The sequence below is a fragment of the Neodiprion virginianus genome, chromosome 2, assembly GCF_021901495.1.
Source record: "Neodiprion virginianus isolate iyNeoVirg1 chromosome 2, iyNeoVirg1.1, whole genome shotgun sequence".
In the NCBI taxonomy this organism is placed as follows: Eukaryota; Metazoa; Arthropoda; class Insecta; order Hymenoptera; family Diprionidae; genus Neodiprion; species Neodiprion virginianus.
The window spans coordinates 984,245-1,006,676 of NC_060878.1; the positions used below are offsets into that span (position 1 = coordinate 984,245).

The window sequence follows — 22,432 nt, forward strand, 5'->3', positions numbered from 1 at the left end:
ATTTTAAAAAGTGCTGGAATAAATTCTTTCGTGCACTATTCCGACGTAATTTTGCGAGAGAAATCGACTGGGCGCAGTCCCGATACGCTGCGAGCAACAGATCAAAAGTTACAGCCAAAAAACGAGAACCTGTGTTTTCGACATTTTTCAGTGGGTGCTTTTTCCTTCGTAATTTCTCTCCTGTTGATCCCACGCTCTTTTCGCTGCATTTTCGGAGTTCCTGGCGGTCCAATTAGTCAGGAAATGGTCGTACAAATCGAATCTGAGACCAAAAATTTTCGGCTCCAAAAATGAAGAAAAAGTAAGGCTAACCCCTTTGCATTTTTGGCGAAAATCTTCGCGATTTTGAAAAGTGCTGGAATAAATTCTTTCGTGCACTATTCCGACGTAATTTTGCGAGAGAAATCGTCTGGGCGCAGTCCCGATACGCTGCGAGCAACAGATCAAAAGTTACAGCCAAAAAACGAGAACCTGTGTTTTCGACATCTTTCAGTGGGTGCTTTTTCCTTCGTAATTTCTCTCCTGTTGATCCCACGCTCTTTTGGCTGCGTTTTCTGAGTTCCTGGCGGTCCAATTAGTCAGGAAATGGTCGTACAAATCGAATCTGAGACCAAAAATTTTCGGCTCCAAAAATGAAGAAAAAGTAAGGCTAACCCCTTTGCATTTTTGGCGAAAATCTTCGCGATTTTGAAAAGTGCTGGAATAAATTCTTTCGTGCACTATTCCGACGTAATTTTGCGAGAGAAATCGACTGGGCGCAGTCCCGATACGCTGCGAGCAACAGATCAAAAGTTACAGCCAAAAAACCAGAACCTGTGTTTTCGACGTTTTTCAATGGGTGCTTTTTCCTTCGTAATTTCTCTCCTGTTGATCCCACGCTCTTTTGGCTGCGTTTTCTGAGTTTCTGGCGGTCCAATTAGTCAGGAAATGGTCGTACAAATCGAATCTTAGACCAAAAATTTTCGGCTCCAAAAATGAAGAAAAAGTAAGGCTAACCCCTTTGCATTTTTGGCGAAAATCTTCGCGATTTTGAAAAGTGCTGGAATAAATTCTTTCGCGCACTATTCCGACGTAATTTTGCGAGAGAAATCGACTGGGCGCAGTCCCGATACGCTGCGAGCAACAGATCAAAAGTTACAGCCGAAAAACGAGAACCTGTGTTTTCGACATTTTTCAGTGGGTGCTTTTTCCTTCGTAATTTCTCTCCTGTTGATCCCACGCTCTTTTGGCTGCGTTTTCTGAGTTCCTGGCGGTCCAATTAGTCAGGAAATGGTCGTACAAATCGAATCTGAGACCAAAAATTTTCGGCACCAGAAATGAAGAAAAAGTAAGGCTAACCCTTTACATTTTTGGCGAAAATTTTCGGAATTTTGAAAAGTGCTGGAATAAATCCGTTCATGCACTATTCCGACGTAATTTTGCGAGAGAAATCGATTGGACGCAGTCCCAATACGCTGCGAGCAACGGATCATAACTGACGACTGAAAAATATGAAATTGACACCGGGTTATTAATTAAAGAGGTGGAATAGAAAAATCACAAACTCATCGTTACAAAGTTTCAGTTCCAGTTTATTCAATGTGTTTTATTCCTAGTACAAGTGTTGAGGTGTCAATGTATACTGCTTTACCAAGTTTAGTTAGCATAATCATAATATTGTATACTTATACATAATACTAATGATGATATATTCTACATAATATTATACCACTTATTTTTATTATTGAGGGCCAGCTTCCACAAAGTAGACACCCATTTGTTGGGCAAATGTGTAGCCATGGCATATAGTTTAGCGGGCCGCCACTGGAGTGCGTGACGAGCGGTATGTCTATACTTTTGAAACAAATGCGAATACACGACTTCATCTTCGTTCTGATCACGGTTTAGAACCATGGTTCTGATGGTTCTGATAGCTGTCCGACATTACGTTCAATGGTTTACCCAAACGCAGTGACTGTAATGACCTGAGTTTTCGAAGTAAGTGAAATATTTTATCGCGCCATGAATACAAAGGAAAAGGAGAAGTACATTGAAGAATTCGATTTTCCGCACTGCGATGAATCAACGAAATATGAAAAAGTTGCTAAAATCGGCCAGGGTACTTTCGGGTACGTGATCAATTCATATGTTAACAACTCCCACTGCAAGGTTATGTTTGTTACAATCTTTAATTACTTTTTCACAGAGAAGTGTTTAAAGCAAAGGAAAAGAACAGTAACAAAAAATTCGTAGCAATGAAGAAAGTTCTTATGGACAACGAGAAAGAAGGGGTAACTATCAGAATTTTTCGTCAAGCCGCATTATTCATCTTGTAGCTTCGACCTTGTTCTCTTAGTCGTACATTTGCTTTTTTACTCGTCATGACTCCCGTAAACAATTGGAATAACTTACACTTGAGATCGTGTGCCTAAGCCCTAGATTCAACACCCTGTACCGCGTTATTGTACTGCGACTGTTGGTCATAAGCATCATTCCATTCTAACCCCAAAACCATTTACCTAATATGGTATCATTGCAGTTTCCCATCACAGCACTGAGAGAAATAAAGATATTGCAGTTACTGAAGCACGAAAATGTGGTTAATTTAATTGAAATATGCAGAACTCGAGGTATGTTCATCAGAATCGAATTGCATTGGTTGTGAGAAAACTGCAGAATACTCAGCGCCGCGCTATGATTTGTTGTTATAGCGGCTCAATACAACCGTTATCGATCGACGTTCTACCTGGTGTTCGATTTCTGCGAACATGATCTAGCAGGTCTATTATCTAATGTAAACGTCAAATTCAGCTTGGGTGAAATAAAGAAAGTCATGCAACAACTACTCAATGGCCTATACTACATTCATAGTAACAAGGTAAGTTAGATTCAACTAATGTTTCTCTGAAAATCATTTATATCTGCCGAAACTCCTAATTACGTTTTTTACATTCACAGATCTTACACCGAGATATGAAGGCTGCCAATGTTCTTATAACAAAAAACGGTATATTGAAACTCGCAGATTTTGGACTGGCGCGAGCTTTCAGTGCCAATAAAAACGGTCAAGTAAATCGTTACACAAACCGTGTTGTCACCCTCTGGTACAGGCCACCAGAGCTGTTACTGGGAGACAGAAATTACGGTCCACCAGTAGATCTATGGGGGGCGGGCTGTATTATGGCGGAAATGTGGACTAGGTAAACGATTTAAGATTTGAATTAAGTTTTTTGCTATGGCTGCTTCCAGTTTATTTTTAATGGAAGTGCATTCATATTGTCAAACTTTTATCAAATCCAGATCACCCATTATGCAAGGAAACACTGAACAACAACAGCTCACGCTAATTTCTCAACTATGTGGATCTGTGACCACCGAAGTATGGCCCGGTGTAGAAAATTTAGAGTTATTTAACAAGATGGAATTGCCCAAAGGACAAAAAAGAAAGGTACACGAATTTTATAAGAAAATTAAAACATTAATTTATCAATCGAATTTCACTGCAAGAAGAATTGCACTTGAATCAATAAATGACAAATTCATGTGTACTAGGTGAAGGAGAGACTAAAGCCGTATGTCAAGGACCCCTTTGCCTGTGACCTTTTAGACAAATTATTAATTCTCGATCCCAGCAAAAGGTATGACTCCGATTCGGCACTGAATCACGACTTTTTCTGGACCGACCCAATGCCCTGTGATCTCAGCAAAATGTTGGCGCAGCACACTCAAAGTATGTTCGAGTATTTAGCACCGCCCCGACGACCGGGTCACATGCGTCACCCGCATCACCCAGTTCCTGGAGGTCCTGCCAAACCAAGTTCGAGTATGGCGGACAGTGGTTATCAGGATCGCGTATTCTAGAATGTACATAGACGCAACAGACACTGCTACACAAATACATTATACCTAGATATAGTTAGATAGAATTTATCTAACGCTTTTCAAAAAGCGTTGCTGTATGACTGAAACGTGCGATTGCATTTCAAGAGTGTTGGACCAGTAGCGATTTATCTGGCCCAGTTCGTGTACATTAGACTGTTATATATTGTAATTTTTTTTAATTTAACACGTGTAATAATATACGCAAATATACATTTTCTATATCAATTCAATTACACTCATTCAATCTCCTCTGCCCTCCACTTATATGCTTCGACTTGCCGCCGATTTTTTAATACACTTTTATTTACGATTTGAATCGTCCGTTCCGTGGAAAGTAGCAAAATATGTTATTTGATGAGATGACGTTGGTTATGTATTACATTGTTCGAAGATACGAACTTTATTTATTCCAGAACAAGTGAACACGACAGTGTATATAAATTTATTGTTTATTGCACTCCTTATAAATATAATCGAACAGGAAGCGATTCTGCGCAGTTTTCATCTATATTCTGCAATAAGAGGTGTTGGTGGCTAGGTTCATGTATATTATCAAACATTTTAATATATCAAATAGTATCTAGTTAACTATTATAAAATTAGGCATTGTAGGACTCAGGAAAAATTACAATTAAAAAGATACAACATTGAAAAAAAAATGAAAAAAATCTGACGCTGATCTCAAAATGCTATTTTCAACATCATAAGAATATATATTACTAAAAATACACATGTTATTAGAGATGTTGAATGACTTGTATAGTATTATAGTTTTGAAATGCAATGCAAGGGTAGTACAATTGAGAAAGATAAAGTACGAACATTAGATCTAATCAATCGACATGGCTAAGCTGTGTGGCGCTGGGAGGTAATTGGTTCATCGTTTGAATATAGATCAAAAGATACTACAAAAACGATTCGTTTCATTAAATCCTATCTCGGAATAACGGAATAATGTACCCTTATTTACCGAATAGGATCGCGCGGTACGTAATTGTATCCAAGATTATATAGATTTAAGATATCACTTTCTGTACGATCTATTTCGCGCAAGCCGTGTGACTTTGTGTTAGTACAGATTGGCTATAACTGTATTCTCGTGATTGGCACTACGCAAGGAACTACGTCTGGTCGTTAATAGAACAGCCTCGCTCTAATCGTGCTGTTATTAATTGATCAATTGTTTACTCAGATAACCGAACTCGATACATAATAACGTAACGGTCGTTTCAATCTGCATATAATATTCCATTGTCCCTGTTACATATTAAAGATAGCTTGCAATTATAGGTCGTCTAGTGTTGGACAATACTTATAAATGTAGTTGCAAATATGGGTAAGTATGAATCCTACATATTAATATGTACATTTTAGCTGACTCTCTCTCTCTCTCTCTCTCCCTATCTCTTTTTTTCTTTTTTTCTTTTTTTTCTCTTTACACTCTTTAATACTCATATACCGTATTACTATTATATTCTTCATGCTTCGTGTTTCGATAAAAAATTGAAGAAGAAAAATTGATGACAATGAGGAAAAAAAAATTCTCCATCTCGTTTCAGTTACCGATAAATATTACAATATATAATATAATGTATAACTATGAGAATAAACCACACACACATCTGTATATACCTGTATGTTTAATACACGTATTATAAGCTAAACTCATTATGCATCACTGGATATATGTATATGCGTATAGATCTTCATATATATATATATATAAAAATAATTTCACTGCGAAGTGTACAATGTTTATCGGTGTACGGGTTATTAATCCCGCATACCATACAATGATATATTATGATATGCAATCACACAATCAAAAAACATGAGGTTTGAAAGAAAAAGGAAAAAAAAAATACAAGAAACAAAAATCAAAATCTAAACTGGACATTTCTTTAAAGCGACGCGTGACGAGATGTTCAACATTCTATATCACAAGCTCTTCCCTCTTAATCGGCGATCAAGATCTTGTCGAGCGGATTCGGACCCTTCCTCATCGGTCTTTCCGTATGCGTATTCGCCGGACTATCTGCTAAAATGAAATACCAATTGTTTATTCATTATACGTAGAATCCATTTTACTACCTAATCGAAGCTGTAATAGTAATAATACAAAGGGGGTTCTGGACACAGATTCCTACTACCGATACTTACCGACATCTTACCCGAACTCAACACTTCCACGCGATGACGTGACCGCGATCAATCTCTGAGCCTGGGTAAGATGTCCGTATGTGTCGGTAGTAGGAATCTGCGTCCAGAACCTCTCGTGTATTACTACTTTTGATTAAAACCGGACTAGGTCCCAGTACCTGGCATAACTCGTTGGGCATTAAGACAGTTCAACCACTCCGTCATGCTGATTTTTCTGTCGTTATTCACGTCGCAGTACCTTGGTAGCTTCTTGCCACATCTTCGTAATTGCTTGTTGTTCGCCACCATTGTACGAAAGCTTTTCCACTCTTTTCTCTCCAATACCTATAAATTTACAGAATTCTCGTCCATAATCAAACACACGTCTTATTACACCCAACTCACCTTATTCTTGTTTCTGTCGAGCATAACGAAGTGCCAAGTCGCGACACGCTCTTCGTTCGACGTCTGCCACTTCAGAGTCGTCTCATCCGACTCGGTGCTTGAAGCTTTCATTTTCTTCTGCATTAAGTCCATCAAATCTCGAAGAAATGCTTGCTTCTTCAATTCAGGGCATCCTAGTTTTTTAACGCACAAGATAAAATTGTTTTCATGAAAGGCGTTAAGACTTTCGAATTGAGACAATATGGCGCCGGGAACAGTAGTCAGCAAAAACTTTGTCCAATTTGTTAGGCTGATTCTTGTTGTTAGATTAGATCCGAAAATGGAATGAAAAACGTTCGACATGTTGGGTAATAATAAATCAGGGTGACATATCGACTACCTTTCATTGGCCTGTTCGGTTCAGGCACCGGATTGCAGTTCGGACTTGCATCTTTAACCGACGTGCCAGGAATCGGTTTACCCGTGTCTTGATATACGCACCAGCAGTAACCAGAGTAACATTGCACTTTACTGTATCGTCCGTCGGGCGTACACTGTGGAACGTAGAACTTCGATTCTGCGATTTGCTTCTGATCTTCCAGCACCGAATTTCTATCCGAGATGCAGTCGTTCGCTGCCAATCAAGAATTATAAAATCACTTGAAAGATACGCTGCATGATAGTAGAAAAACATTGATTCGTTATTTTTTTACTTTATCTTACCTTCCGTTTCCTCCGTGGGATCGACAGTTTCGTCAGTCAATATGGGTCGATTTGTCCCTGGATTGCCTATTAAAGCTGATGAACACGGAATGTTCTGGATTAGTAATTCCTTACATGAAAATCGAACAGAAATATGAAATCTTAGCAGCGTATTATACTCCTGCTGGACTAACTCAGTAGTAAATATTTTGCGAACATATCAACATACTTTATGCATGAGATACACTGTACTGTGTAAATAAAATTAACGATGAATACGATTGGTAGTATAGTCATTCGAGTTTTGCATCTCAAACGCTCATTGTACATACATACATGTGTGTTAGTTCTGTATGGGAATTGATGCAATTTAGTGTTAGAGTAATACACACGTCTAGCCGTCACCACCGAATGAAATTTCACAGGTACAACAAACACGTTCATACGTGTGTTGCAGATATTATAACGTACCGTGATGAAGCGTACATGCAATAAATTATGGTATTCAAGCATTAGGAGTATTACGTTATATGTATACATGTAACTCGTGAAGAAAACAGAGCTTAATAAATTTTAGTATACGTATACCTATGTGAACAATAACGAGATACCGTTCGTATATGCGGATGAAAAATTTCCATACTATTGTACAACAGGCGAAATGTGTCCAATACCTATGGGTGGTGACGCGTTGATTATTATAAAGCTTGGGACGAGGGTAGGGCGGAAATTTTGTCTCATAACGGTAGGTATTATAAATTACTCGTGGAAACTGTATTAACCCTAACAGTAATCTGAGGGCTTGGATGTTTAATGGGAAACATATAATGAGGTGTACGTGACAACTTGTAACTGAACTCTGACTCATAACTGCATGTAGTATCCACCCCTTAACCAACGAAGTTTCAGGGTGTAACACGGCAGAGGGATGCGCAGTAGCAAACGATGATTTTCAAAATTATTTTTCAACTTACATTCTTTGCGTCATTTTGTACATGAAGCTACAGCAAAGGATTCGATAGATATTTGTATTATTAAATATACCTTGAATCTTTCCAACAACGAAAAGATCCGTGCGCCTGAGGCAGGCAGCCGGAGTTACAGCTGACGTTTAGGTTGAGCACCGTATCCCGCCATGGTCATCCTAAACGTCAAACATTATTTGTCAACATAACCTAAATATTAGGAAATGTGGAAAATGATGAAAAATTGAATTCGGACAACGAACTAAGGTAATAATGAGACAATTAGGAGTAGGACTGTGATTAAATATCAGTTATTCATCGTGATAATGGTGCGGCGAGATACGGGGTTCAACCCAGAGATGAGGTGTGACTCCGGTTGCCTGTCTCAGGCGCACATAACGTTTCGCCGTTGGAAAAACTCATGGTATATTATTTCTTGTTGAAAATTCGTCGGTATGTGATTACGCGTTTAGTATATTATAGAATCCTGGTTCACACAGTACATATAAGGTAGGTATACATTGTGCTGCGTCAGTTTTCAGGTTTACTACTTGGGTTTGGAGATTGGCATTAAAGGGGTAATAACAACGTCAATATTGTTACAGGGAATTGTGAATTTACCTTGATCAGTAGCGCGAGTCCTCTGGGCCTCAGGGACCTCAGCGCGCTCATCTGCGCCTGGGTTCAGCGACAAGAACAAACGTACTAAATGATAATAATGATGTCACTCAGCCGACTGGCTTACCTATATAATTGTGTATGTCATTCACATATTGCAATAATCAGCAGCATTTTAAATAGGGATACAGTTATTACAGCGTATTATAGTGCTCAAAATTAAATACATTATAGACAACAGCAGCAGCAGCAGCAGCAGCAACGACAACAACAATCATCTATACATCTATATCTATAGGCTACTATAATGCATGCTCGACGCAGGCGTAGTCGAATTATTTCAACTTCTATCGGGTTTAGAGGGCATTCAAGCTATCGATAGGGGCATTAATGGGTCACGAAGTTTAAATATGCATGTAACAGCGTACGTCGAGATCGCCGATAAAAGCATATTGGATTTTAGCTAATTTTCTACACATGGTGATTTAGCTCCGAGGTATTTTAATCGTACATTAATTTTCTGAAAAAAGTATCCCTCGTACGACAAAAACTACCGTATCTACACATCAGACGTATTATATACTGCAGACAGCACTAAAGTACTATAATTGTAAGTACAAACGTCAAAGTTAGACCTGTACACACTATAGGTGCGTGAGCGATATATACATATATACATACATATATATATGTATATATATATAATGCAAGTACATAGACAGGTATAAATAGTGCGACTGCATTGAGTAAGATTATACTATACTACGGCTGGCATTATGTGTACATACGTCCAGGCATGAAACTATCAATTCAACGCTCGCTAAATACCGACGCGACGGTGTAAAATTAAACGTACCTATCGTATGAAAAGTTAATAGATGTAAGACCCAAAGTAAAGCCCGAGCTGCAGCAGGACGTGGAAATCGAAGGAGAGAAGAGGTAATGCCCACGCTAAATTCTCAATCCTGAGGCTTTCTTCGAATCGTTCAATTCAATCGATCGAATCGATATTTCAGAAATTAATTTCATCTTCACAGCTGGTTCAAAGTTTTCAATAAATTAAGTAGTTTCCCTTTCACAGTCTGCAGTTGATGAACCAAAAACGATGCACTCTTCGAAGGAGATAACGCGCGTAAGTGATTCGTCTGGTAGGTTAGATGATTCAAGAATACCTCGAGAGTGACAAGAGGCTTAAACGAGAGGCCTATATTATAGCGGGCATCGTTCAGCCCGACGTTTGGTCGTCGTTTTATATATATTAAAAAAAGGACTCGAAGACACGTCAAATATGACGATTATAATTGAACATACCGCATCCGGAGTAGGTATAAGAGAGAAATTAACGATAGAACCAATCATATGAGAAGACGATCGTAGAAAATAGTGAAATTTTCAACGAATGATTTTTTCCCCGTCGGTAGCACGTGAGAGTGAAGAGTATGTAGTGAACAAAATGGTACGTACGTGGTAATTTAACGGTGATTTCATAAGGACATGACATTAGCGTCCACAAATAGTGTTTTATTACCAGCGTAGGTGCAGTGACAAAGAATAGTTTAGAGAGAAGGATCGCGATGAGGTTACTGCGGTTTCAATGTTGCGCTCTTGCCATCCCAGCTCGAAGAGCTGAATGTGCAGCCAGCACGACTGTCACTGTCACACGGACGTGACACAGGCGAGGTCAATTGGTTCAAATACTTCGTCGTAGTCCGTCCGAACCGCGCCGTGTGGGCAAACTTCCGGCAAGATTTACTAACGCCAAGTTAAACCGCACTAAGACGACATCCTGTACAAGCGCTCAGTCGTTGCAATGCAGGCTCATCATACTATAATTCGCGTGATAAATATAGGAATAATTTATGTTCGCGAACGCAACGACCCGGCGTATTGTTGAAAATCTACGTCAACGGAAGATTTCGAAGTGTGATCAATCCCAACTTTGACGTGGTAATCATTTTCGGAAAAATTTATTGGGCAAGAAGCGAAACGGAAAAAAGGAAACCGCAGGCGATGGAGGGATTAAGAGGGCACGTTATTCAAGCATATATATGTACATATTAATGAGTTGAAGGTGAAAAATTATTCGTTGTATTTAAGGGTGCAAAGTGCAAGAGGAAGATTGCATTGGCACCATTACCACTACTATACGACAATCGATGAATATAAGGATATGCTCTACAGAGAATTTGGAACAGATGAACACAGGAGAGCATGCGTCAAACTTACTTGTAAAGTCGAGAGCCAAGCAGGCGCTCCATTCCTGCCGAGAGAGCTTCACGTCCCCGTTCAAATCGCAAGTCCTTGCAAAGGTCCTGGCACATTTTTTCGGTCGAACCGCTTTCCTCGCGAGCCGTCGCAATTCCCGATACTCGTCCCGGTCCAAAAAACCGTCGGCGTTCTTATCGAGCGTCATAAACTTCCAGGACAATACTCGCTCCACGTTTTTATCACCTGCAAGTCCGACAAGTCCATTAATTACGATCTTTTACCACCTTTTTACGCGCATCTTAATATTACCGCCGGTTGAACTCACCCTCCGCCGAAATGTTCGTCCTCCTATACTCGATTTTGAAATTGTCGATTAGGTTATTGTTGAACTTGACTTTCTCCGATCTGTCGCAGGTGTTCCGATGCCTGTTGTTGAACTGCCTGTGCGTCTTCGAGGCGGCCGGAGAGCGTCGACTCTGCGCCGAACGGGTCGACGCCGATCCGGCCCTCGGACAGCGGGGACGATCGTACTTCACGGAGGTGTCTGGAATCGGCCGACCTTGGGCGGTGACGCACCAGCAATAGCCGGTTTCTCCGTGACACTGGACCGGGGAATAAGTTCCGTCGGGACGACACTGCGGCCGAGCCCCGGGCCGCGTTGAAATCCGCGCTGCGAAGCAGGGCTGCGTCTCTGATGAAAGAATCAAGATGGCCGCCATTTAAATCACGCTTGCGATTAAGTTTCGGCTGTAAGATCGACGCAAGAGCTTGCCGTCTATCCATTGCTATACCAAGTCGAAGAGAGCGATGGCAAGAATAGTTTCGTCGTCGTTTCGCCTTCGGAAAAGCCACAGAAACTTGGTATTCAAGCTGCGAAATTGGATCTACCAAATACCAACCTGGACTGCAGGGTCCTGAGTGTTTGATGAGCAGAGATGCGCCCTCGCACTGTTTCGAGATGAATTTACACTGATCTGGATAAGTCACACCGTCACTACCGCATACCGCGACACCAGCTCGTTCGCTCATCGTGCATTCAGTCACTTTTCGCTTGCAATCCTCCTGCAATTCAGGATTACGTAATATGTATTTTTTTTTCAAGATTTATAGATTTCACACACCTCCGGATAAAAAATGGTCTTTTAATTGGCTGCTGATAAGTACGGGCGAATGCAGAACTAAAAATCGATAGTTGGAATCACGGTTAAAACTTACAGGAGGAAAAGATTAGTTTCAAAAAATAAAAACCTGAAATCACGCAGCAACTGTCTTGTCAAATTATTACATGTTTGAACGACGCTGATATAGGTATCGCATAGACGTGAGGGAGAGTTTGGCAAAATGGAACCTTTAAGGGAAGAATAAAGTTAGACCAACTTCGACCGCGTCATTTTTTTGTTTTTGGCCCAAAAATACATTTCAAGCGTTATCAAAATTTTCTATAAATCCCATTGGATTGTACCTATAGGGGATCAATTTTTCCAGATCTATGTCTTTTTAACGAGTTAAAAATTGTATTTAAAAATCTCGATAACTGCGAGACGGTTATCTTCAACGCGAGTTAACGAACAAACCACACTACACACTAATAACCAAGTAAGTACCTATACCAGTACGTATTATATACTGGTCCCTGTATCCCCGCAACGAAGTAAATGCTGCTGACCGCAAGAATGAAAGATCAGGTGTTGCTTTTATATCATTTGTGCTTCGGTCATAGCATTGGATAATCTGCGTTGGCAGTTACCGCGCGCTCGAATTGGGGTATAATATACTGTAATAAAAGAAGGAGATGAAAATGAAATGTAAACGTGTGTTTTTTCTTCGATTTTTCTTATTAATTACCAACATGTCTGTGTGACGTAACACCTACGGAGAACCAGAAATTCCGATAAAGCATTAACATGGAACCTTAAACGAGAACTTCACATACCCATGATGTCAACAGTATCGAGATGTAACGGTAGCCACACAGGCATGCGTTTCAGTGCCGAATCGCGCTGCTCGCGCGGCGAAAAAAAACTTTCGAGTGTATATAATATACAAGAGGAGAAGAGAAGGGGGTCGGGAAGGTCTCTCTTTGCATGCCAAGCATAGCGGCATACCGATCGTGAACCTGCGGCATACCCGGCCGGTTGATATACTCGTTTTCGGTGCAAAAAGAAAAAAGAAGAGAAAAAAAGTTACGAAATTGAGCCAGGCTCAGCTGGGAGTAAATTAGAAATTAGGCAGAGATTAACCTGTGGAACTAGTGGCGCCAACGGATCACGCGTCTCGCTGTTCGTTATGTACGAAATCGTACGGTAACGAATATTAGCTGGACAGTACTTACAGTTCTTACGCTGCAGTAAATCACGTGAGAAAAACAGTCAGATACCGTTGTTTTTTTTGTTGAGTAGAATTTCTCTCTAAATTGCAATGCAGATGCGGACGCACATTATTGCACACCAGCCCCCCCCCCCCCCCCCCCCCCCGGCCGCATCTAGTCATTGCTCTATATGCCCTCGGCGCCACGTCGAAGTATGCGAAATATTCTCCCCAGCTTCCAGTGGTCAGGTGGTTATTAGATGGGCGTGATAAATATCGCGAAAACCGATTTGATTCACGGCTTATGCGAAAATAAACCATATCTTTTGGCGTATGTTTGATAGATACAGGGATTTTTTATAGTGTAGCCTCACGTTGATGCGACAAACACTAACAACTGTTAATGTAGATGTAAGTAGCTAGTACGGTGTAGAAATCATTACAAAAACTTTCACAATTCCAAATTGAATCAGCATTTGAGTTCGCTGTGAAAACAGACATCTATTATACCGTATAATTTGCACTATGCGACTTCATCCTACTGTTACCACCGGACTGCTCCATTGTTATATAGGAAAAGAGATTAATAACCACTGCGATAAATAATGCGAATGAATGTCTGATAAAATAACGAAGCGCGAACCGCGAGATTCTCACACGTAGATCATGTGTAATTGTTTATTGTGTATTATATCGGGGTGATTAATTTCGATACAAAGTGCCGGTCGTCGTTGAGCGTCTCCGAGACGTAATTAAGTGTAGATATTGGAAAGAGGTGCGGTGCTTCGCGAATGCTAGCATGTTTAATCGATTAGTCAAATATACGGTTAAAAAAAAATGAGAATTCGACGAGCGGCGAGATTTAGGATTAATAAACTTGGCGAAATTGTCTAAACATCGCGTAAACCAAATTGATGGAGACTTAAAGGCTGTTTTTCCTGGAAGCTGGGCTCGATCGAGCGGCGTAATGATTTTGAGAACTCCTCTCAAGAGAAGCTTCAGAGAAAATAAACATTTTATCGGTTTTTATCGAGCGAGGATTAAACTCGTATGCCGGACGAGACTCCGCCGCGGGGTTCCTGCATTGTGTATACACGAACACCGATTCAAAGAAAAGAACAGATCTCGAACATGCGGTTCAAGTATTTATGTATATTTACGACTGGATCATACTGTGTATTTTCGAGGGGAAATCTCGATTCTGGTCTTTCTCAGTGCGGGATATAACCCGGCTTAGCTTCTTTTACCAGAGCTGCGAGCTCTTCAGTCTCGTTACATTTTCGAGGATAACGAAGAGCTCGAGTTCATCGGTATTCCGCATTTCGGATCGTCCGTTATGCTGCCGAAATGGCCAAAGATCTAGCAGACGGTGGGAATCGAATCCTGCTTTCATTTCAAATTTCACATTTGTCTTCTACCCGTATCAAGAGGATCAAGATGTGCGTTTTACTCTCGAGCAATCGCGTCAACGTCCTTGCATAATCCCCGATATGTAATTATAGCTCAGACTCGGCGGATTACAGATCTCTCGGCCGACGAATGTGAGATTCAACGCATCGATTTCACACTGTTGCTGCAGCTCGCGAGGTCCAAGCCGAGTAAAAATATCAGGAGCCCGGACACCTGATTGAGAGATAAGAGGGAGGATATATTATACGAGGATGAGAACGGTGGACGCGTATCGTGTAATCTACGCTTGCGTAGAAACACCTCGAGAGAAGACCGTGAATTCTAAGCAATTTCTCATGACAGAAATATGAGGATCATTATACTGCGACGATGAATTCCCTGCAATCGATCTGATTGTGAGAGGTCGTCATCGTTTTTATTACACGTAATAAATGTACATACAGACGACCACGCATGCACGCCTGACACTTTCCATTTGAAATATTAAAATTAATAGATATTCCCAACTAAAACTGGTAGAGCAATATTCTTCTTGCCGTTCTGTTGTCGAGCGTGAAACAGCGCACAATAACTACCGAGTTCCGGAAAGGATGGTACCGTCGAAACAGAATCCCAAGCGTGTCAACGGCGGCCATATTGATACACGCACTTGCGTCGAGGTGGCTACGCTCGAGTCCGAATTATCAGGTCGTTATATTACGTAAACTTTGGACTAATCGCAAGTCTAATGAAGTAGTGGACAGACAGGGCTCGTGAAAAAAGCATTAAAATTATTGTGAGGTTAAAAATAATGGGTGGTACAATTAGCTACCGATTATAACGGAGGATAAAGAGATTCTTTGTTAACACTCCGTGTCCTTCCTCGCATAGCTGCTCCTTGGCACAGCGATGTGGTTAGATTAGACAGAGCAACAATCGAGCATAACGCGCGTGCTTCACAGTGCAATGCATTGGTCTATCTGATCGGTTGGTCGTCTAGTCGCATACCGCATCTCCGACACGCGGGTGTCTTCGAGACTTCACGTCTGACAAGCTCCGCGTAAGGACGGAATGCGTAACAACTACGGGTGTCCGCGATGCGAATGCAAATTATTTATATTTACGTACCGGTAAATACGCGCCCGGCGAACTGATCGCGATCGCTTGGCGCCACCGTCGATCGCAATGCGGTAGCGCCATATAATTGTAACGATTAACGAGATCTCCAGAACACACATATACCTATATAATAAGGTGGTTCATTTTTCAATTTTTTTCTCTTTAAGGTGCCACTCGAAAGTTTTGTGACAAATACTGAAACAAAAAATTGTCGCGAAACCTGGAGGAGGCGGGAAAATATTCAAGGGTCGCTGACAATTATCGTCATATTTTGAATTTATTTTTATCTGTACACCTTACGGACTCCTATTTCGGTAAGAGAAGCTGTTATACAAATTTCTCCGAGACGATTGATCTTTCGGATAAAAGACGAGGACAGCCAACTGCGGAATTGTTAGGCGCAGTATGCTGTCGATTGATGAACGATTAATTGGACCACGATACGAAAAAAATAAACTAATACATATGTATAAGTCCGTAAAGTGTATACACAAAAATAAATAAAAAATATTACAATGATTGGTAAGTCGACCTCTTAATATTTTCCCACCTCCTCACGGTTCTACGACAATTTTTTCTCAGTATTTGTCACAAATCTCTCGAGTGGCTCCTTAAAAAAAAAAAAGGTAAAAAATGTGCCACTCTACCATATAAGTATGCTTCTCAGCCGTTGGCCAAATGCAGCTGATTGTATATTGTATTTCCATTCCGCGCTTGTCTGAGGTTACAGAATCCCCGTTTCAATTATGATTCCGAATTCAAGTTCGATCAGTTTTTATTCCTCTTCCACAGATTACTCGTCTCTCTTACAAGTTAATATGTATTTGTTAAAATGAAAAGCGGATGCTTAGGACATACATAGATGCATACACGATACAAAAATCGTATAGGCATACGAGAGATCGTTTTTGATAGTGTATTAACGCGAAGCGATTTGGTGGCGCCTACCGCGAGAACACGACGCGACGGTTGCCAGACGACGAGATATATTAATAATAATAATGACGATTGTAATTATAGGAATATTAATAATAATAATAATGAGAACAACAATAATAATATTACAAGCCCAACTCCCGAGTCACAGTGGCCTCTTTGTGTGAGGTTTCGAATGTATTGGTATACGATATATGTTATACATACGGTGTTGTACAAGTAGTTAGACACTCTCATCTTCCATCCCGAGATCATCGCGCATGTGTGCATATGACCACACAGATGTACGGTAATTTCGCGTATTCGCATACGTATGACGTCGAATAACCGATAGAAACATCAGGGGCCCGTGTGACGTATAACGTCGGTAATTCATTTATACGTACCACAACCGCGCTCTGTCGTACGGCAAGACGCAGTCGTGGGTTAAAATCTTTCATCAATAAACGAAGAAGTCAAGATGAGAAACCGTTTCGCCAGGCGCGAGGTGGATTTTATGATCTCAGTTTTCCTCGTGAGCTGAAAGCTTGTTGTAGTCAAGTTTCTTCATTCGTACGAACCCCGTATCCTACTTCGATTGTCGAGAAATGAATCGAGCTCGCAAAGTACGCACGACGGTAGACGGTATAAAGCACCCACTGTCGTACCCCGTATGTCACGGTATTAGGCACACGTGAGATGCATTATTCAGCAGAGTGGATAGACACCTACTTACAGGTACTATATCGCAAGAGACGCACGAGTACCTGCGTATGTAACGTCGGTATTGTACGCTCAAGTGCGTATTGTAATACCTGCGTACATAATACGTAACGTCGAAATTATGTGGATTATATCCCGTACACGCCCCGTTAACGAGTGATTTAACCACGCATACACGCGTAACGCGGTAAATCGGATACGCGTCTGTGTATTTTGTACGCTGTCCCGACTCCCGAAACAGGTTCCTCTAGACGGGCGCATTCTTGGATCTCGGAGGCGGCGACGATATCGCGCGTTCCTCGCGTCCTTCCTCCGGGCGACGGGTTCCGACCTCCTCGGGGCAAATTTTTCAGTCTCTTCACCCTCGGGCCTCGGTTAAACGAGTCTTTCTTTCCTACGCCGCGCTTTACACGGGACGGACAATTTCGAACGTCTACTCGGAGCGTGTCGCGTCTGATATCCTGCGGATGGGTGCATGCGAGTAACGATCGGTTGTAACAGGGAGGAAAGTCGATGGAAGACTAGGGTGGAGAAATGGATAATTGCGCGAGTAATGAGCCCGATATAATTACTCGGCCGTAAACTGCAACTCTTAATACCGTTGCGAGGCACTTTGCGCGAGTCTCTTTTACCGATTACCTTGATTCAATATTCACAAGCGAGTTTACGAATTACCGTACAATCGATTGTCGATACAGTTACGTGGTGTAACATAATTACTGTAGACGAGCGGGGTCCGTTACTTCAATTGCCTATTATTCAAACTGCGAGGAATATTTCAAATCGATCGAGGCTGCAATACGCGGCAATTATTGGGTTAAACGGAGCCTCGGGCAGCCTCGCAAACTCAACGCAGTGTTTCTTACAGGTATAACTGACAAATAAAGAGGTTGAAAAGAAAATTACGTAACGCGGCTGTGCGTCTATTTGGCCCATCGTTCGATTCGTACCCTGGTAATATATTACGATGGGTATACAAGCCCCGTCGTTTCTAAACGTAAAGGTGTGCTAATGACGCGCTGATTATAGCAGCATAGAGGATATACCTATATATGCATATGTATTAATGAGATCTGCGTATACATGCGTAGCTGTAACCACATTATGCACACATACTCCCATATTGTAGACATAGTTATACATACATATGTTTCGTATAATTATTACACCGATTACAATGTGTTTGTATACCTATGCGTATAATTTTTCTCACAGTTCAAATATATCACGGTCGACTTTAGAAGAGGAGTCGCGTCGACCCTACAACAGGCTTTGCAGAACCGAAAGAATGATAATGAGAGAATGTGAAAAAAGTTCGCGTGACGTATATGATCTGAAATTGGATGAAAAGTGGTAGATTAGTTGAGAATATGTTGTTCTTTTACCGATAAAAATAGGTAAACGAGAACAGCAATTTTACCGTACGAATAAAAATTTGATTTGGAATTCATTTACCGTTCTGAAACTGTCTCTGTACATGTGTACGAAATTACATACCCAGCTCCCAGTTGCAATCGATCCAATTTTCCGTTTGCCAAGCTCAATTAGGTATTATAAGTATTCCCTCAACGACGTGCGTACAACAGCTGTTTCGTACATGTTTAGCTCACCTGTCCGCAGGGCGCGACCTCCACCCATAAATTTATACACATATTTCCGATTACAGAGGTGTTTGATCTTTCTAACGGTACACAAGGTACGATACGATCCGTCTTGGGTCAACTTTCACGTACGCGTAGCCGAGCTAAGCTTGACGGGCCGGCACGTGCCTAAATTTAAAAAGATCTTACTCCCCGGACATTCGGTCACAGTGCACTCTGTCCGTATCGCACTTATTTCAAGGCACTTGAAAAAACTTGATCTCGCGCCGCAGGGAAAACAATCAGAACAAATCGATCAGAGCTCGCAAGGACGTGATTATACGTTTTAAACGTGACGTTCCGCAGGTGCAACTCCGGCTTTGCTTCGACACACGCTCACCTCACCACCTTCCAAACAACTTTTTACCTTACTCATTTGTGTGCGTTTTTACACCGGACCCTCGATCCGTTTCATTGTCAGTATCCGCAAGTGCAAAGATTATTTCCAACGCCTTGCGGTCTTTCAATAGCTAGTTCTGCAACACCGCGCGGTTCGGAATTCCGATTTTCATCTGCTGAAAAAATCTTTTTTGTGGGATATATTTTTTGCGAGCGGTGAGTTTCACATTTTTTTTTTTTTTTTTTTGTTAGTTGAATAGCTGGCGGGACTCCCCGTGGATCAAAGTTTCATTATACACGTACTTCTAATTGACACACCGCAACCTTGCAGTGTAAAGGGGGTGGAGTGCAAAGGCAGCCCCTTATTCTTTACAACCATATATATATATATATATATATATACCTTGGTGTATCGATTATAAATTTGTGGGTGTTTCACGGAGGTGGGCAAAGGAGGCAGATAGGCGGGCGGGCAGACAGGCAGGTAGGTAGGCAAACAGGCAGGCTGCAGGCATGCAGGTAGGTGGGATATGTAGAATATATGTGCATCGGCTGAAAGGCAGGCAGAGAAACGTGTATTCAAGCGTTTTAACTGACTAATTTGAGAGTTCTCACTTGAGGGGAAAAATCAGAAATGAAAGTAGCCGCTGACGAGGCTCACGTCCCTCCTCCAGCCTTTTATCCACGTGTTCGAAACCGGCCGTACCGATGCCGCCACCCTTGAAACGCTACGCGTTGCACGATATGATTCATTCCGCATGCTGGTTTTCTCGTTTTTATACAATTGTGCAATTTCTGTAATTAATATGATTGCCTCGACCAGGTTGAGGGGTTACGAGCTGACGGTGCAGAAAATATTAACAAAGTTGGACAAGTTTTTTTCGAATGCGAAACGAGGATCGCGCGCTAGAGCCAACGAACGAGTTATACCTTGTACGTTCTCTCTTTATCTACGAAGTTTGATTGCCTTGAGTATCTTTCTAGCTACTGTCGTTTGTCTATTTGCTGCCAGATTTACAGATAGGACAGAATAAATTTACTCAAGATTCCAGCGAGATGACCTTCTCCGCGGTGTTAAAAAATAATATATTCCTTCTCGTCAACTTTGGGTAAATAAGAAAACTGCCGCGATCAATGTAAACGCGAAACTGAACAACATTGTTATTGACTGCGGAGAATATCGAATGCCGGTATGTGTATAAGCATACACACATATACATTTATATATATATATATATATGTATTTACGTATACACTCAGTTTACTTCACCTTGCGAAGTATGACCAATGAATAAATAATTAAAACCAGCTCTACACGAATAGTTTTACGAATAAGGTACTGCCCTTCGGTAATTATTGCAAGTTGTAAGAAATAAATTCTTCGGTGAGCAATGTCCAGTTCTGTTCGAGTTCGCTCGAATAAAGTTATAAGCGAGTTAAGCGAGAGGCGAGACAGTTTCATAGAAAATCGGCGTATCAAACGGGATGAGTCAGGTTTTCGGAATCATCGGTATTTCCGCTTGTATAAAAGCACTTCCTGCAACTGGATAGAGTGGAACGACTTTCCCGGTGATAATCAATCACTGCCCATCATGATTGAAGCAACGCCGTAATTGATTCGTAATTACCCGCTTAGTAGCTCTACGTACATGCATGTATCGAGCAATTACTTCGAGCACAGATCGCGGTAGACCATTGGCCCATAACTCATGGGACGGGGGGCATCAATTATACGGAATTTAATACCTTTTTATTGAACCATATCAAGCTCGCTGCGGACGAGCTATCGTTCCGTTTGCTCGCTCTACTCGTAACTTTGAGACTCGGATGCGGGGACAAAAATGACTTGGCGAATTGAGGCATTTCAATTGCTTACGATGTGCTCGCGAAGTTGGTCGATTTTTTTTTTCTTTTTTTTTTTTGTTTGTTTCTCTACCGTCGGAAGCCTTTGAAATCTAAATTTATTTGCGCCTAATTATTGTACTTATTATATTCATACATTTTCCACCGTTGCACCTACAGTTATGAAAAACGATTGGAATTTTAATCATCGATATTGATATGTGTATCGATTTGACGAATTGATTTACGATTAGGTATTCGAGATGCCGTAAACGAAAGCTTGTACAGAAGAAGCATCGAAGATACGTTTGAGAAGTATGAAACTTCGCGAACGATTTTAACAGACTTTACAGTTGATTCGCGCGTGTAGAAGATTCCTTGATGCGTATGCATGCGTGAGGGCAGATTCGCGAATAAGTGTGAGATAAAATTGCGCCGAAGTCAACCGGTTAGTCCGCAAAGAGATTACAGTTGTATAAAAAAATAGTACGATAACAAAGATATTAATACAGCTGCTATGCAAAATTGTGTGAACAATTTCAAGTTGGAACGAGAACGAACAACGAATGCAGCAGCAATACCAGCAGCACCTGGTGTTCTCCCGTACCTTAGCGGTGGGAATAGCTACGGATGCGTAGACGAGAAGAAGTAGATTGAAGAAGGGCAGGACGCACGCGGAAGGTCGTCTTCGAGGGATCATCGTGACCCGGTGGGGTGTTAACCGCCTCCTTCCGCCCTCCTCACTCCCCTCGGGCTCCGCCGCCTCCGGTATTATCCCGGATCTCTTGATAGTTGACGATTCTTCTGCCGGTTGACAATAAAGGCGATTCTCCTCCTCTTCCTCTTCTCCCTGGGGCTTTCACTTACGGGAACACTGATTTTACCTCGCTCCTATTATCGTTCCAATTTCATTCGTTCTCAACCTCAAAGCTCATCTATTCGCAAACAGTGGATATAGATAATTCCGATCAAGTGTTGTGATTCAACTCTCTACTGCACAAGTGATACCGATGCACCGCGAATCGACGCAGATGGCATCGCGCATCTTCGGCTAACGCCGTGGCTTTGACCTCTGGCTTGTGCACCCCTGTGGAACAAGGTGCCTGTCACCTCGAGAGCTTGGCAAATTTACGCTAATCGACTGGGGCGGCACGAGACCTGATGGATCGGCAACGGTTTGGCGATCGCGCGGCGTGTCCATTCGACGCAACCGCTAGGAAGCAACTGGCTTCGATTCTACTGCTGCTTGTGCCGCTGCCGCTGCTTCTGATGATGATGATG

General features: G+C 41.5%; 2 protein-coding genes across 6 annotated transcripts; one reads left to right on the forward strand and one right to left on the reverse strand.

Annotated features, from left to right (window-relative positions):
• The first annotated feature begins 1,866 nt into the window (after window positions 1–1,866).
• On the forward strand, window positions 1,867–4,086 carry LOC124298547 (cyclin-dependent kinase 9). Its single transcript, XM_046750712.1, has 7 exons — window positions 1,867–2,108; window positions 2,186–2,270; window positions 2,519–2,609; window positions 2,691–2,857; window positions 2,938–3,179; window positions 3,280–3,427; window positions 3,532–4,086. Exons 1-7 carry the CDS (start codon window positions 2,002–2,004, stop codon window positions 3,838–3,840), a joined length of 1,149 nt encoding a protein of 382 aa, XP_046606668.1. The 5' UTR covers window positions 1,867–2,001; the 3' UTR covers window positions 3,841–4,086.
• A 464-nt stretch (window positions 4,087–4,550) lies between these two features.
• Window positions 4,551–22,384, reverse strand: LOC124298537 (SPARC-related modular calcium-binding protein 2). 5 transcript variants are annotated; one of them, XM_046750684.1, is made up of 10 exons: window positions 21,759–22,384; window positions 11,777–11,939; window positions 11,203–11,568; window positions 10,896–11,120; window positions 8,673–8,756; window positions 7,108–7,182; window positions 6,785–7,018; window positions 6,406–6,578; window positions 6,180–6,345; window positions 4,551–5,896 (listed from the first exon to the last, which is right to left on the reverse strand). In XM_046750684.1, the coding sequence occupies exons 1-10, from the start codon at window positions 21,849–21,851 to the stop codon at window positions 5,817–5,819; spliced, it is 1,659 nt and encodes a 552-aa protein (XP_046606640.1). In that variant the 5' UTR covers window positions 21,852–22,384; the 3' UTR covers window positions 4,551–5,816. The 5 variants fall into 5 exon arrangements, with proteins under 5 accessions (XP_046606640.1, XP_046606641.1, XP_046606639.1 ...); XM_046750685.1 differs by having other exon boundaries at window positions 4,551–5,899; window positions 8,673–8,729; window positions 21,759–22,383; XM_046750683.1 differs by having other exon boundaries at window positions 4,551–5,899; window positions 21,759–22,383.
• Between the last annotated feature and the right edge of the window lie 48 nt (window positions 22,385–22,432).